The 13181-nt window shown below is 34.1% G+C and overlaps 1 protein-coding gene across 2 annotated transcripts; it reads left to right on the top strand.

Annotated features, from left to right (window-relative positions):
* The first annotated feature begins 537 nt into the window (after positions 1-537).
* LOC25493540 (transcription factor RAX3) lies at positions 538-1989 on the top strand. 2 transcript variants are annotated; one of them, XM_013602058.3, is made up of 3 exons: positions 538-794; positions 927-1059; positions 1266-1989. In XM_013602058.3, exons 1-3 carry the CDS (start codon positions 659-661, stop codon positions 1879-1881), a joined length of 885 nt encoding a protein of 294 aa, XP_013457512.1. In that variant the 5' UTR covers positions 538-658; the 3' UTR covers positions 1882-1989. The 2 variants fall into 2 exon arrangements, with proteins under 2 accessions (XP_013457512.1, XP_013457511.1); XM_013602057.3 differs by having other exon boundaries at positions 541-794; positions 930-1059.
* Positions 1990-13181: the final 11192 nt, after the last annotated feature.

Genomic DNA, 13181 nt, shown 5'->3' with positions numbered 1-13181 from the left:
TATTGTACAAAAAAATACTAACAAGTGTCTTTGATAAATTGATTAAAATAAACAAGTTTATCATAAAAAAATGATGTAATTATTGCTAAAACAAAAATAAAAATTTGTATTTTAGGGCATATTGGTTTGCAAAACCCTACTCCAAAATGAACAACAATTTTATGTATAAGAAATATGTTTTTCTTTATGAAATCTGATGTTCAATATCAAATTAATTTCAATTTGTTACTGGCTACTTTTGACTAAGCTTTACTATAAAGTCAAACTATAGATAGATATTTAAAAATTCAATTCATAATAGACTGCGAAACAAATTGTATAATTTCATGCAATCATAGCACTACTTACTATTCATCATGAAATACATGTTAACCAAAAATAAATACATGCAATACTTTATTAGAACGAGGAAAGAGTTAAAAACAAAACATAAAATATGTGGAAAAGTTGGAATTCCTTTATCAAATCCACCCCATATAGTGTTTTCCACTTTTTCTTCTTTCTCCAGGCAATACCTTACGCCATTTGTTTATAAATATATCCTGCTCTCCAATAATCATTATTATCAACTTATTTATAGTAAACTTTGGCTTAACTTGAAATTACTCATATATACCAATTAACACAAACAAAGCATATAGGAAGAAACTAAAACAACATGGGGAGAGCTCCTTGTTGTGACAAAGCCAATGTCAAGAGAGGTCCATGGTCACCTGAAGAAGACTCCAAACTCAAAGCTTATATTCAACAACATGGTACAGGTGGTAACTGGATAGCCCTGCCAAAGAAAATAGGTACTGTTGTTATAAAAAAAATTAACACAATTATATTCTCACATTTGTTCCTTAGGTTATGTTATTTTTCTTTATTTTAATCTAGGTTCTTTAAGTTTTTGAAGAATTAATTTCATTTTTGGTATGGTGCAGTAGGTCTCAAAAGGTGTGGAAAAAGTTGTCGTCTTAGATGGCTAAATTATCTTCGTCCCAACCTTAAACATGGGAGTTTCTCCGAAGAAGAAGATAACATTATTTGCAGCCTCTATGTCAATATTGGAAGCAGGTAATTACTATTACTGATTAATTAAATTCATTATTGATTAGCAAATAGTCTCATATGTCTCCCTTGCCAGCTTATATGAGTCTTTTTGGTTAGACTCTTGGTTCGTGAGCTTAACTCATAAAACCAACGGATTTAACATAAATGGTTAATTTTTACCTTGACGTACGATAGTTCATTTAAGGATCATTACATTCTCATACGTGCAGGTGGTCCATTATAGCAGCGCAATTACCAGGACGAACGGATAATGATATAAAGAACTATTGGAACACAAAGTTGAAGAAGAAACTTTTAACAAAGCAAAGGAAGGAGCAACAATCTCAAGCTCGCCGAGTTTTCAACCAAAACCAAGAGATCAAAAGAGAGAGTGGAAATTCGGTATGGCCTATTGGATTTATCGGTCAAACTCCAAATTATTGGCCAACACAGCACAATTCCTTTCCCAATATTCCAGTAACAAATCCTTCTTCCATCCAAAACTATAACCTCAAGGAAGTTGAATTCTATGATGATCATCAACTGCAGCCAGTAAATGCAAACAATAATTGTCAATATCCATGTGACATTTACTTCCAACAAGACCAATTGTATTGTCCTTCTACAATGAACAGCATAAACTCTGCAGGGTTGACCTATGTGAACCAGCAACAACTAGATGGATCGATCTCGACTTCGACAGAAAGCAGTAGTTGGGGAGATATGAGTTCTTTGATTCACTCACCTTTGGCTTCTGATTATGAAGGTGGCCACCAACAAACAATGATTCAAGAAGATTTTACTTTTGACGAGTCTATGTTCTATGGAATGATCCAAACGCAATAGCATATATTTTACTTTACATGTTTTGTTAGAAATTGTTGTACCTTTTTTCATTTACTTAGACATAAATTAATTATTAAGTACTAATTTTTTGGTTATGAATTTCTTTGCTAGTCTTGAGTTTTAGATTAGAAGTACTAATATTTATCTTTTCAAAACTAACCTATAAGGTTAGGGTTCAGACCTTATATTTTTTCAACATATAACATGTGTTTTTTCCAATATATCATTTGATGCTCGTCATTATTGGGCTTGATATATACGTGTGGAAATATATTGAGTTGAGCCTAACTAATCAATCTTACAAAAAATAATTTGTAAGGAACAATTAGACTAAATATAAAAATAAAAAAAAAAAATGATACCAGAATTAGAGTCAATACAAGATATACGTTGGATCACTCATCATCAACTTATCACTTTGATCACACTTAAGATGTTTCATCATGAATATTAGTAATGTGTGTCAAAAATCTCACATTGAATGAAATATGAGATGAAAACAAGTTTAAACTGATATGTATCTCTCACTTTACAATTTGACTTTGTAATAATAAGTTAAACCCAACTCAAAATTTTGGAGTATCAATCCATTACAAAACCAACTTGCAAGATATGAGTCATCACTATTTATAAACCTTATTAAAATCTTATATTTATAATAAGGAAAATGTTAACGAGTGTCTCCGGGGCACTGGTTAAGGACTTTAAATAGTAAATTTTTATGAAAGTTGTGTAATCAATGTATTGAAAATTGAAAACTTTAACATTTTTAAATAACAATTACTTAATTTAATATGTTTAAAGAGTGTCCCGAAGACACTCAAGACCCTTATAATAATACCTAGTTTACTACCTCGAATAAACCACCAATTAGTTTACTTTCATTTTACTTTATCTCTGAATTAGGTGAATATAGTATGTAGTCCCTAAAGAGTAATGATATTTGAAAAATAAAAAATTGACATTTTTTTTAAAACTCAATATTCGATCTAAAAACCGACTAATTTGAGGAGACCAATCTCACCGCCCACTTGCGGGTGACCCATTTAAAGCCAGAGTTGTGCTCTGTATGAACTTGCCCACGAAAATTGAGAATCGAACTTGAGACCTTGAGAGAAGCACACTCCAAGATTCCAAGTCAACTACTAGACCAACCCCAAATGGATAAATTGCCAACTTATTATGGGACAACATCCCTAAAATATCTAAAATCTATCAATTTATTTGTAATACTTCTAACCCCGGATATCAATGCACTTCTAGGGTGAAATAGTTATACACTTAAGAGAGAAATCCATATTTTGTGTTTCATACGTCTCAAATATGATTGCATTTAATAGAGGGAACACACAAATAATCAAAAACATAAGTTAAAGTTAAATTCTAAGACTAAATACTCATAACATACCATTGATTCATAATTCCTTAAAAAGTATTTAAATGATATGCACACCAATTCTCTTCTCGGAGCTTCAAACTTCATATACTTTTTTTCATCGAATACATCTGCAACTATGTGTTGACAAAAATGGCAACAATATGATGAATTCGTTCCCTGATTCCTAGTATTTACCAAGTCTCTAGTGATATTCTTTATTTCTTCATCTTTCGATCTTTTTTTTTTTGTTGATTTAATGTTTTATAACAAGTTTATGTAATTGAATTGAAACAAAAGTGACATGTTTATCATGTTACTATCTTATCATATCCTTAATCAGTTTTTTTATCTTCTCATGTCTCTATCATATCTTATCATATCCTTGTTTTTCAGCTAATTATTAAAATAAAAATGATAAAATAGTTTATATATAAAATTGAGAAGAAAAAATTTAGCCCACAAATTTAGTGTATTCCTTTATACAATAGCATATATACTAATGTTTCGATTGATTCAGAACACACTCAAAATCTGACGACCAAGGAGAAAAAAAGCGGTGTAGACTGAACATCAAACATATGCCAAAGTAGTACCCATCAACCCACACAAAGTCTTCTATGAAAATATATTGTAATATAAAGAAAACTTCTGTAAAGTTGTTTTGTAAGAATAATTCATTGACAAGAGCAACCATTTCAGAAACAGATTCAACGCATACCAACAAAGAATTTGGTTTTCTCTTTTTGAAAATATATTTTTTAATATAACTCTCACAATATTATGACAATGCCAAAGGGATTAAATAAATACAAATATGAGACTTGATTGAAGGGTTCAAGTCTGCCTAAGCCACGACAAGTAAATACCGACGACCTTCTTATGCAAGCATTCTGTCCTTTTATGTATGGAAGAAATTAAAAAGTATTGAAAATATATTTTTTTGACTAGATTACAAGACATATATAATCCCCAAAGTTTGTTTATTTGATGAAATTGACACTCACTACCATGAGAATCTATACGTGTTTAATCTAATATATATTCATTTTCATTACTAAAGTTTCCATTTTTGAGTATACAATTTTTTTTCAACCAAAATCAACTTTAAAATAGTTTTTTGTCCAATAATTATTGTCTTAGTGGGCAGAAGAATTAGAATAAAGACAATCCAAAGAATAGTTTTCTTCTTTTTAAAAATCTATCTGGTAAGACGTTGGAAAATAATGAGCCCTAGAAAAATCATACTCCTTCCGTCCCATAATAGATGACATAGTTGACAATATACATTATTGACTTGACATAGTTTGACCTTATTTTTATACTAATATACAAATATAAATAATATTATATAAGATGGTGTTGGATTCGTCTCAATGAATACTTTCAAAATGTGAAATTTTCATAATTTTTTTAATAAATAATTAAAGATAAAACATATACATGGATATGTGTGATAGAGTCAACTGTATCACTTAATAGCCCCCACTAAATTTTGGATCCCAATTCTTATATAGTGACCAAAGCGTAAGTTATGCTTCTTGCAGTGTAGATTTTAGAACACACTGGTTCAAACTGGTATTTGCTATATAATTTATTTATATCTATAAATTGATAAAACTATGAATTTTCTTAAAAAAAAAAAAAAAAAAACTGTGAATTGCTTCAAACTTTTATGCAACATTTTTTTTTTTGGTGTTATGTTTAAGAATAAAACTATGTTTTATTAATCCTTATATATATATTTGTCATTAATCAATTTGATCTATACAATTAATATCAAAAGAAACATTTGAAGATGTGCTCATAGCTTGGATAAAATTCAAATATTTTAATAATAACACATTACATATTTAGAGCGCCAAATGACTTCTTTAAATCGGTATCGATCCTGCTACAAAATTAAAACAGGGTTTTCAAATTATTTAAGATGGTGACTCTACCACAATTACAAATTTACATATATAGTGCCTTCACTATTTAAAGTTTCTGGCTACGCCATTGGGATAGAGGGAGAATCGAATAATGCACCAACAATAGAAGGCTATGCATGCTGATAGGTGTGTGTGTGAATTGATGAATAACACAGTGACAATTGATATGAGAAATAAACTGTAATTGTATTACTGGAAGAACAATTACAATTGCTGTAATATGGATAAGACAAAATAACAAACTGATAGTGTTAGCTATCAGTCCCAAGCACGCAGTGCTCCCCAAGAAATCACTAAGAAGTGACCCCACACAAATAACAGAAAATGATAGGATAATTATTCTCTCTGACACCTTCCACTTAAGTAGGCACATTCTCATGCACCTCTTGTAGCCACGTCATGCTTCTTTCTTTTCCTTGTGTATACTTTCCAAGTCTTATGATTTAGCCCATAATCAAGGCCCACAACTTCAGTAGTCTCATTGTTAGCACCTCTTCTATCAATACCTCCTTCCTTCAAAACATCCTTGTCCTCAAGGATAAATTCTTGAAACTGGCCACGCAAGACATCATCATCTTCCCAAGTCACATCATCTACAGACTTATGCTTCCACTGAATCAAACTTTGTGGAACTGTTACCCCTTCCCTCACAGTTACTCTAGAACCCAGCACTCTTTCAGGATAGTGATCATCTTCTGCAGCCAACTCTAATTCCTTAGGAAGATCTCCCTGCACATCAAAATCTCCCACAGCCTTCTTGAGCAAAGATACGTGAAAAACTGGGTGTATCTTTGATTGATCAGGCAACTTCAATTTGTAGGCCACCTCTCCTACTTTTGCAATTATCTGAAAAGGACCATAGAAGCGAGCAGCAAGCTTCTGGTTGATTCTCTTAATCACAGAATGTTGTCTATGTGGTCTCAACTTGAGGAAAACCCATTCTCCAACTTCAAACTTAACATCCCTTCTCTTCATGTCAGCATATTTCTTCATCTGTTGTTGAGCTCTTAACAAATGCTCTTTCAGTTGTGACAAAGCTTCGTCTCTTTCATTTAGTTATAAAGCAACAGCTGCTACTTTAGTTTCATTGCTCAAAAACCTCAGCATATTAGGAGCTTGTCGCCCATAGACCACCTCAAAAGGAGTTCTTCCAATGGAGATGTGATAGGTGGTATTATACCAGAATTCTGCCCAGGGTATCCAATGTGACCAAGACTTTGGCTGTTCAGAAGCAAAGCACCTCAAATAGCTCTCTAAACACTGATTGAGGACCTCAGTTTGTCCATCTGACTCCGGATGATAAGAAGAGCTCATATTCAGCTTAGTACCTTGTAGCTTGAACAACTCTCTCCAAAAATGGCTGATAAAAATAGGATCTCTATCACTGATGATAGATTGTGGAATTCCATGCAACCTCACAATCTCTTTGATGAATACTTCTGCAACTGACTTGGCAGTATAAGGGTGTTTTAATAAGATGAAATGGCCATATTTGGACAACCTGTCCACTACTACCAACACAGCATCAAATCCTTTAGATTTAGGCAAACCAATAATGAAGTCCAAGGACACATCTTCCCAAACAGTATTTGGAATGGTAAAGGTTGTAAGAAGCCTCCAGGAGTAGTTGCTGCATACTTTTGTCTCTGACATACCTCACAAGCTCTCACAAAATCCCTGACCCTCTTCTGCATTCCTATCCAATAAATGTTCTCTGCTAGCCTCCTGTATGTTCTTAAGAAGCCAGAGTGACCACCGGATGGTGTGCTGTGAAATTCTTCGAGCAGTAAAGGAATGGAAGGTGAAGTAGGTGAAATAACCAATCTCCCTTGATAAAATAAGACACCTTGCTTTACTTCATATCCAGCTTTAATTTCCTGCTGATTCTGCACCTCTATCATTATTTTCTGAATATCAGGATCTTTAGCCACTTCTTCCAACAATTGTTTCCCACCCAACCACGTAGGATATGAGATTAAGGATTTTAAATCCACATCACCATGACATCTAGATAAGGCATCTGCAGCTTTATTCTCTAACCCAGGTTTATACTTTACCTCAAATTGATATCCCAAAAGTTTAGCTAGCCAACATTGCTGGTCAGGTGATGTCACCCTTTGTTGCAGAAAATGCTTGAGACTTTTGTGATCAGTATGCACCGTAAAAGCTTTTCCCAACAGATAATGCCTCCAGTGTTGGATACAAAGAACAAGAGCCATCAACTCTTTCTCATACACAGATTTTGACAGGTTCCCAGCAGACAAAGCCTTGCTAAAATAAGCCACCGGCTGTTTGTTTTGCATAAGCACTGCTCCAATACCCCTACCAGCTGCATCACACTCAATTTCAAATGGTAAGGAAAAATTTGGTAGCACCAACACTAGGGGTGAGGTCATGATGTGTTTTAGTCTGTTAAAAGCTTCGGCAGCAGTAGGACTCCAAGAAAAACCATCTTTTTTTGTCAATTCCGTAAGAGGTTTGGCTATCTTTCCATAATCTTTTACAAATTTTCTATAATACCCTGTAAGGCCTAGGAAACCTCGAACCCCTTTCACATTCTTAGGCTCAGGCCATTCAAGAATACACCGTATTTTTTCGGGGTCTACTGCAACTCCCTTCCCTGAAATGACATGCCCCAAGTAATCAACTTCAACACATCCAAACTTACACTTGGACAGATTTGCAACAAAACAATTGGAAAACAGTATAGTTAACACTTGATTCAGATGACTTTGGTGTTCAGCTAAATCTTTGCTATAGATTAAGATGTCATCAAAAAATACTAGAACAAATTTCCTTAGGAAGGGTCTAAAAATATCATTCATGGTTGATTGAAAAGTGGCTGGTGCATTCATTAATCCAAAAGGCATAACAAGATACTCATAATGTCCATTGTGGGTTCTAAAAGCAGTTTTGTGTATATCATTTTCATGGACTCGAATCTGATGGTATCCAGATTTTAGGTCAATTTTAGAAAATATTGTAGCCCCATACAACTCATCAAGCAATTCATCAACAACAGGTATAGGATACTTATCTGGAATTCTAGCCTTATTTAGAGCTCTGTAGTCAACACACATCCTCCAGCTTTTGTCCTTCTTCTTGACCAAAATAACCGGGCTTGAGTAAGCACTCATACTAGGACGAATAACCCCTGCTGCTAAGAGTTCAGCAACCTGCTTTTCAATTTCTTCTTTTTGGTGGTGAGGATACTTGTAAGGTCTCACATTGATCGGTCCTTGGCCTGGAAATAGTTTAATTTGGTGAACTTGTGTTCTCTCTGGTGGAAGTTGAATTTGATCAACAAAAACTTTTGGAAATTGTTCTATGATTGAACTTAAATCTTCCTGAGCTACATCTTTATTCTTCTTAGCTTTTCCTCCCAGTGGACACCACCAATCCAATCCTCCTCTATGTTGTTTATCTTCTAAGAAGGTATTGAGAAAGCTTTGTTGTTCCTGCTTCGCCCCTTGACCTTGCAGTTTCACCATTTGACCTTCAAACCAAAATTGCATAGTCAGCAGCTTCCAATCCATTACAACTTCCCCCAATGTACTCAACCAGGACACCCCTAACACTACATCAATTCCTCCCAATTCAAATACCAACGCATCCACCGATACTTCAATCGATCCCAACCTCATTTGAATTCCTTTGCATGCTCCTTTTGTCGTGACTTTGTGTCCATCACCTAACTTTATTTTTCTAGCTGCTATGGGAGTCACTGTAAGACCCAAAGTAGTAGTAATCTCCATAGAAATAAAGTTATGGCTAGCCCCGCTGTCAATCAGAGCCAATACCCCCACATTTTTTACCATGCCTTCAATTTTCATTGTTCTGTATTCCCCCGTGGTACCCAGCACCCCCATGGAGTTGCATTCAACCTCTATTTCTTCATCGCTTTCAGCTCCTTCCACTTCCAGCGCTACAATCTCTCCTTCTTCGTTCAAGGTTTCTCCCTCTCCCAAGATCAACACTCGCATCGCACGTTCAAGACACTTATGGAGGGTGGGATGATACTTACCCCCACATCTGAAGCACAACCCTTTTTCTCGCCTCTCAGCCATCTCTTTGTTGTGGATGCTTCAAATTCCCTTCCATTTCTCTGTAGATCCAGAATTTTCACCCTTCTTTGCAGTAGAAAACACAGAGGCCGTTGAATTTGAGTTAGATCCCGTCAAACCCGTTTTCTGAACCAGGTTGGCCCGACTCCCATTTCCAGATCGGGTCGTGTTCTGGTAACTTGACCCGCTCCGATCCCTCATTTGTGACCCAGCCCAATCATTACGGCCCACTCTCTCATTCGCTCCTTTCCTTCCATAGGATTTGTCATCGTCGTCTTCCTCCTTCAACTCATCTTCAACGTCCTTCACCATACGCATCATTTGCATCCTGCTCTGAGGATTTAATGTACGCACCCTTCTCCGGATCTGGGGTTGTAACCCACTCATGAAGTATCCCAAATACTGTTCTTCAGGAAGCTTCCCCACCTGAGAAGAGAGTAACTCAAACGCTTCCACATACTCTTCCACGCCTCTTTTCTGACGTAAGGTGGACAATTCTTCGAACGGATTCTCTAATCGACGACCACCATAACGAGCGATCAGCGCTTTCTTCAATTTCTCCCAAGATAATTCATCCTCTGTTTCCATCAACAGATTAAACCAATGAATTGTTGTTCCTTCCATGCTAAGGCGTGCGAGTTTTACGCGCATCTCCTCCGACGTCTTCTGTACGTCAAAGTAGATCTCAGCTCTAGTAATCCATCCTACAGGATCGTCTCCTTCAAACACCGGCAACTTAACCTTCTTTCCGGAAAGTTGCGATTCCTGAAATTGGTTGGCGGAAGATTCACTCGTCTGAGTAAACTCCGGTGATGGTCGCTTCTCTAGCTGTTTGCTTAATTCACTCAACACAGCGCTCTGTTGTTGCATCTGTTGCGAGAGTACCAACAACGCTGACTTCATCTCACCCATCTCTGCTTCTAGGGCGTCAACTCTTTCTCCCATCTTAGGCTTTGGTGGCATCTACAATTCTGGTACGGTGGTGATTTTGATCCGGTAGGTCGGACCAATTGATAGGTATGTGTGTGAATTGATGAATAACACAGTGACAATTGATATGAGAAATAAACTGTAATTGTATTACTGGAAGAACAATTACAATTGCTGTAATATGGATAAGACAAAATAACAAACTGATAGTGTTAGCTATCAGTCCCAAGCACGCAGTGCTCCCCAAGAAATCACTAAGAAGTGACCCCACACAAATAACAGAAAATGATAGGATAATTATTCTCTCTGACACCTTCCACTTAAGTAGGCACATTCTCATGCACCTCTTGTAGCCACGTCATGCTTCTTTCTTTTCCTTGTGTATACTTTCCAAGTCTTATGATTTAGCCCATAATCAAGGCCCACAACTTCAGTAGTCTCATTGTTAGCACCTCTTCTATCACATGCATGTGATATTTTTAACAACGAGTAAATAGTCAATTTTTCCTTGAAATTAACAAAACTTCAATTACCCTCATGAAATTGCATAACGTTAGTCAATTTACCCCTCCGTCAAATTTTTCAGTTAACTGTTTACGGTTATGATCAAATACCCCCCCTGAAATTTTGCACTTATGTGCAAAATGCCCCCTAAACTTAAAAATTTAGATTTTTTTCTTACCAAAAATCATACATTTAGTTCTTCAAGTAGTATATTGTACATATTGTCATAAAAATTCTATTCACAAGAAAATGAATGAATATATGCCAAAGAAATCATGATTTTGTCATGTGCAGCATTTTCATTCATATTTCATATTTATCAACAAGGAGCAAGATAAATTTTTTACAAAGTCTTGTGTACTTTATGACTGCATACTCTTACATAATTACCAACTTGTGTAAAAAAAAAGTCTTCTATATATGTATATATTTAAAACACATGAGAGTAACATACATTCCATAAAGATTCATATGACCAATAGCTGCATAAACATACATTCATAAAGATTTATATGATCAATAATTGTTAATTGTTTGCCTTTAATATCTTTTGAGTCAAGGATAAAAAAAAAATACAAATTTTCAAGTTTAGGGGGCATTTTGCACATAAGTGCAAAATTTCGGGGGGGGGGGGGTATTTGATCATAATCGTAAACAGTTAACATAAAAATTTGACGGAGAGGGAAAATTGATTAACGTTATGCAATTTCAAAGGGGTAATTGAAGTTTTGTTAATTTTAAGGAGGTAATTGACAAAACCTACAATTTCAGAAGAAAATTGACTATTTACTATTTTAACAACTCTACACTTGGTCTCTTATCCTTATATTATAACAAATGGATAAAAAGACTCCTATAAAATTCATCCACACACAACACAACGAACCTTTTTATTTTTATTTTACAAATAATTTTTACTTACTAACTTCTCTAAAATTAAATCTACACTTTCTGGAATGTAATATATTTCATAAATCTATGAAGCACTTCTATTCTATAAAATAAGAGAAAATACCTAGTTTCACGAACCATCTCAACTATTTTTTTAATGATATAATAAAGAGAGAGTTGTGTCACAATTTACTGAAATGCCCCTTGGCAGTTAACTGCCGAATTATGGAACCGGCTGCAGTTAACTACTGAGGAAAACTTCGACAGTAAACTACCGAGAAAAACTGAAAACTTCGTCAGTTAACTGCCGAGGAAACCTCAAACCTTTTTTTTTTTTTTTTTTTTGACAAAAACCATAAATTGTCGTTAATAATATTTATTGATTTTGAATGTAATATAATAAAGAGATATTTCATAAATCTAAGAAGCACTTCTATTCTATAAAATAAGAGAAAATACCTAGTTTCACGAATCATCTCAACTATTTTTTTAATGATATAATAGAGAGTTGTGTCACACTAGTAATTTACTGAAATGCCCCTTGGCAGTTAACTGCCGAATTGTGGAACCGGCTGCAGTTAACTACTGAGGAAAACTTCGGCAGTAAACTACCGAGGAAAACTGAAAACTTCGCCAGTTAACTGCCGAGGAAACCTCAAACCTGTTTTTTTTTTTTTTGTTGACAAAAACCATAAATTGTCGTTAATAATATTTATTGATTTTGAATGTTTCAATCATTATTTTGTATGTTTCAATCAATTGCAGTATTATACTTATGCATATATATATATATATATATATATATATATATATATATTAATAAGAATATTATTTAAATCTTGACAAAAAAATAAAGAGCATTTAAGTCCTCAAAAAACATTTCAATAAGTGTAAAATTAAGCATTTGAATATTGTTTTGCAAATTACTTAACTAAAAAAAATCTTTGTGCACAATAATTTTAATGTAGAAAAGTTAACAACATATTATACCTTAAAAAAAATCGTTGTGCACAATTATTTTAACAATTTTTTATTATTATTTGCATTAAAGTAATGTGCAAAACAATATTCAAATGCTTAATTTTTACACTAATTTAAATGTTATTCTTATTAAAATATATACACATAAGTATAATACTGCAATTGTTTAAAACGTACCAAAATAATGATCGAAACATTCAAAATCAATAAATATTATTCCTTAAAAAAAGATCAATAAATATTTTTAATGACAATTTATGGTTTTTGTCAAAAAAAAAAAAACAGGTTTGAGGTTTCCTCGGCAGTTAACTGCCAAAGTTTTCAGTTTTCCTCGGTAGTTAACTGCAGCCGGTTTCATAATTTGGCAGTTAACTATCGAGGGGCATTTCGATAAATTACTAGTGTGACACAGCCTTATACAATGTGTCAACAGCAAATCTCTAATAAAAGTAAGTTATAGTTAAAAGTGAAAGAAAAAAAAAGTGTCGTTGATATTTTATAAAAATGATGATGAGAGTACAAACAAACAATGGAAGTGTATAAAAAATATCATACATGATGTGTGTAGATATGAGTAATAAGAAGTGAAAGCTCTTTCATCAATGGTATTTATTTTATGAT

Source organism: Medicago truncatula, chromosome 4 (assembly GCF_003473485.1).
Source record: "Medicago truncatula cultivar Jemalong A17 chromosome 4, MtrunA17r5.0-ANR, whole genome shotgun sequence".
NCBI classification, from domain to species: domain Eukaryota; kingdom Viridiplantae; phylum Streptophyta; class Magnoliopsida; order Fabales; family Fabaceae; genus Medicago; species Medicago truncatula.
Note: the sequence above shows the minus strand (reverse complement) of the source record. Positions and strands in the feature narration are given on the sequence as shown.